General features: G+C 47.8%; 1 protein-coding gene across 1 annotated transcript in view; it reads left to right on the top strand.

Annotated features, from left to right (window-relative positions):
• Positions 1 to 1943, top strand: part of SFRP4 (secreted frizzled related protein 4) — a 12321-nt gene extending 10378 nt beyond the window's left edge. The window contains exon 6 of the mRNA XM_006143006.3: positions 1177 to 1943. Coding sequence (XP_006143068.1) covers positions 1177 to 1362 — 186 coding nt within the window. The 3' untranslated portion in view covers positions 1363 to 1943. The remainder of the gene's footprint in view (positions 1 to 1176) is intronic.
• Positions 1944 to 4518: the final 2575 nt, after the last annotated feature.

Genomic DNA, 4518 nt, shown 5'->3' on the forward strand with positions numbered 1-4518 from the left:
ATATGTTATAATTCAAGGCAGGTGATGTGCTGGTTAAGGAGCTGAGCTCTCACATGATCAACCACAGTTCACCAGCAGCTTGAAGATCATGCCAGGTGCATGCGTGTGCATGTCCAAAATCAGAGCGGAGAATGGAGAAGGGACTAGCACAGTCATTCCCACCGGAGGGTGACTTCTCTCTCTCCCTCTCTTGGGCAAGTGCATGTACCCTATGACCACAAGGTCTAGACATTTTTTTAAGATGTAAAGGCAGCATCTATTCAGTGGACTCACTTTTCCGTTCATTTCAGTCATTGGAACGTAATTATCCAGAACGACTCATTCCCCAGTGGTTCTAGGTAGCTAGCGTTTTAGTTGATTACTGGATGTACATGTAGTTTCTGTCTTTCGGATGTTGGAAAATTAAGAGAACACAGAACTGTGGTAAGAAATCCCTGACTTCCAGTGTGGCTGGATCAATTTCTGCTTTTGCCACGTCAGAGCCTTTTTAAAAGGCTATTCTGGGCCAGCCTCCTAGCCTAGTGGTTAAGGGAGCCAGATCCCACATGACCGACTGCAGTTCAGGTTCCAGCCCATGCCTTGAAAATATGCTATGTGCATGCATGCCCCAAATCCCCACAGGCTGGGGAAACGGAGGAAAAGGGATTGTGGAGTGACTCTTTCGGCGGAGATGCTTTGTCCCTCCTCCCACTCCCAGTCTCTCTGTCTCCGGTAAGTACATATCCCTCTGTTGAGGCCTCTCCCTCATATCCTGCAATTTGAAAATAAATAGGGCCTTGTTGTGTAGGAATGTTGCATTACAGGGCTGTGGTCAAAAGTGCACAGGTGCAGACCTTGGGCTCTGAAGTCAGAGGGAATGCGCTTGAATCCTGGTTCTGACATTTACCAGCTCTGTGGCCTTCTGTGTGCTTGTTTCTTATTGGACAATGTGCCTACCTAGATGGGCCGTCCTGAGTTTCAGTATGAATGCATGTCAGGATGTTTTTGTATGTCGAACACTTTCCAGACTACCCGGTATGTGATAAGCGCTCCACCCTGGGTAGGGGTTGTCAGGATGAGCATCGTACAGTGAAAAGCCGCAGCGACCTAAAACATGGCACTGTGAAGTGCTGATGTCGGTGTAACACACAAAGGCTGAGCTGTCCCTGACACTCATGTTTCCCAATTGCCTCCCAGCAGTGGGAAGAGAGGCTGCAGGAACAGCAGAGAACGGTTCAGGACAAGAAGCGACCGGCTGGGCGCACCAGTCGCAGTAACCCCCCCAAGCCCAAGGGAAGGCTGCCGGCTCCCAAACCAGCTGGGCCTAAGAAGACCATTAAGGCCCGGAGCGCTCCGAAGAAAACAAACTCCAAAAGAGTGTGAGCTCACTGCTTTCCAGTACGGAGACTTCCTCACAGTGTGCGAGGCCGGGCGTCGCCTGGGACGGCCGGTGGAAGGCCACACACTCCTTGCCTTAAGAAATCACTGCAGTGCTCTTCCTAAACAAATCTTACAGCATTTTCCTTAATGATGTGCTTCAGTTTCTCTTTCTCAGCCGTCACAAGCCAGAGTGATGTTTCTTCTTAGATATGAAAGGCGTATTCAAGGTATTAAAGCTGGGGCCAAAAGCTCGTTGCAGTCAGAGAAGCCAGCGTGCCTACCCTAGATCTCCACTTGAGGAAACTATGCTTTTTATGATTGACCTAATATGAGCATTGTAAAATAAATGCCATATTTCGAACACAAAGTCCACGTTTTTTTACGATACATTTCATTTTTGTTTGACTTCTGTTGCTAGAATGTTAGTGATACTTTGAAATGTGATTGAAAATATGATGCTTCTCAAGAGGAAAGCAGAAGTGAATGTTTACGAGACCTCCATGTGTTTATTGTCTACAGAAGGATTTTTGTAATGAAAGATTTTTTAAAAAATATCTAAAGAAGAGATGGAAAGTTGTAGAGTGTGTGTGTGTTTTGTTTTTACAAAGAAACTTTTCTGCTCTGTTTTTAGCTAGAAATTTTAAAAACTAAAATAATAAAAATGATGATAAATAAATAAAAAGGAGGCGGATAGATGTCTAGATTCCTGTTTTCTGGGTCCATGCCATGGTGGAGACGATCCAATTTCAGGATCATGATGTTTCTCATCAGTGCCGTTGGAGTAGCACCAGAAATAGTGCATTTGGCCCGCTGTGATTTAGGTACCAGTTAGTCCGTCAGCGCCTTTCAACTATTTGACACCCACGACAAGAGGGTGGGGTCCACCTCACTTCCCAGGACACCCTCACAAGGTTACCTCCAGCAAGGTAACCATTACACTCTCTGCTGGCCTGCCAACCTGAGAGGATTCCCGCTTTGCCTGCTGGTGCTTGCAGCAGGGCCTGCAGGACTGGGGTGGGAGCTGGGACTCCAGGGCTGGCTCCCAGTGTGCCGTGGCACCTCTGCCACACCCAGCTCTGAGCCTGCAGAAGGAACCACTTGTCTATTCTGTATGCATGAAGGTAGCAGAATAATCTCAAAGTCTTTCCTCCATTGGATTTGCCATTGTTCCTGCTTTTCAAGGCAGGAGTAAGTTACACTTTGAATTCACACAAGGCTTTACAGATGACCTAGCTTCGTCTGTAGTCTGGAGGACACAGAAGTGAGGTACATGGGTAAGCCAGGAGAGAGTGGCGAAAGCGAGCTAAAGAGAGTGTTGGTTCATGTACCCACCTCCTCCTGAAAGCTTAATCTGCCTGTGTTGGGGCCGTGTGAGTGGGGTTAAAGTGATCCCGTAGGTTGACCCATACAGCACACAGTGTGTGATCGTCCTATACAGAGCTGAACTTCTTTGGTTCTTGAGAACATTTTAGGTGTTCTGCATAGCAACCAAACTCAGTGATCCTAAGAAATCATTAGTAGGCTTTGGTATTCTGTCTTATCTCCTTAGCACAATAGGGATTCTTTGGAGGAAAGGGAATTGGAAAAGGAACTGACCACGGAAATGGAGAAAAGAAATCACATACATTTATTTTTTTAAAGTACAAACCTGAATGTAATAACAAAGTAAGGGCACCAGGGTGATCTGTGCTGGTTCTGATGCTCACACGTAGGAACGTGGACGTGGAGGGGATATGGAGCAGAGCTTGACTGAAGGAGGAAAAGCTTCCAGTGCAGGGGAAGGGAGGGAGCCTGAGCGGGTCACCACACACTGAAACAGCCTAGTTATACAGCATCCGGGCCAGGGAAACAGCCTAGTCATACAAGGTCCAGGCCAGGGAAACAGCCTAGTTATACAGGGTCCGGGCCAGGGAAGTGGCCTAGTTATACAGGGTCCGACCAGGGAAGTGGCCTAGTTATACAGGGTCCAGGCCAGGGAAGTGGCCTAGTTATACAGCGTCCGGGCCAGGGAAACGGCCTAGTTATACAGGGTCCGGACAAGCGAGAGAAACAAGTCTGAGGTGGGTTATCAGCCCAGGTCCTGGTGTTTGAGACACCTGGGAGTCGAGCTAATCTTAGTCTCTGGAGGAGGCCAGATGGCTCCGGGTAAAACTAAGGGTTAATGACGGACATTTCCTCGTCTTTGTGCTCTGAACTGTGACTACTACTGATCTAATTAAGTCTATCAGCAAGGAGTGAATTATTTAGGAACATGTAAGGTGAAAAAAAAAAGTATGTTGTACTTAGGGGACAAAACATAAGGGCCTCATTAAAAAATCTCTCATGGGCCCCCTGCCCAAGAGTGGGGTCTAACTCCTGATTCTCCCTGTCTGAAGAAGTACCCCTAGCTGCCCTTGGGAGAGATGGGATGAATACCATTCTGGTTCTTTCCATGGGAGGGGGTGTTGAAAGGGGTGGCAGTCAGGGCGTCTCCATCAGAGGAGACTGGGCTCCCCAGGAGAAGGGGTTTCCAACACAAGGTCACGGTGGGTGTAGCCTGAAGAGACATCTGGAGTTGGGGAGCTTCCAGGCAGGAAGAGACAAGTTAACAGGTGCAGATACGGTCCACAGAGACAAGTAAGTAAGATGATGCTTACAGGTTCCGAAAGAGCAAAAGCCAGGAAGGCCCTCCTAAAGCAGGCTGGGAGGACACAAGCAGCCTCTAGTGAGTAGAGGGTTTTCTCTCAGGGCAAAGGAAACTGGGACATACGGCAATTCTGAATATTTTTCCCAATCTATGACAAAAAAAGATCTCATTGTAAAAGAGTATTGTAATTAATACTTCCCTCTGGTGGCCAAGTTTCCCCATCTTCTAGCTTATATTGTGGCCAGCTCCACGTGAGAAAGAACATCAGGCATTTTTTTCCTCAGTGCCTGAGGCTCAAAGCAATCCCAATGTTTCAGGATACAATCGGGGAGGGGGGGGGACTACAGTGGTAATGCGCTCTGCAGTTGAGGGAGAAAAGGCATTCCTTCATTCTCTTCATTTTGTTACCTTGGCAATGAATCCAGTCAGGCGGTCATCACACGGCAGGCTGGGAGGAGCACAGGGGTGACATTGCATCCCAAATCACTAACAGACCCCTCTATACTCTGTCACTAGCTTCCCACTCAGTCACT

This window comes from Tupaia chinensis, unplaced genomic scaffold (assembly GCF_000334495.1).
Source record: "Tupaia chinensis unplaced genomic scaffold, TupChi_1.0 Scaffold000088_1, whole genome shotgun sequence".
In the NCBI taxonomy this organism is placed as follows: Eukaryota; Metazoa; Chordata; class Mammalia; order Scandentia; family Tupaiidae; genus Tupaia; species Tupaia belangeri.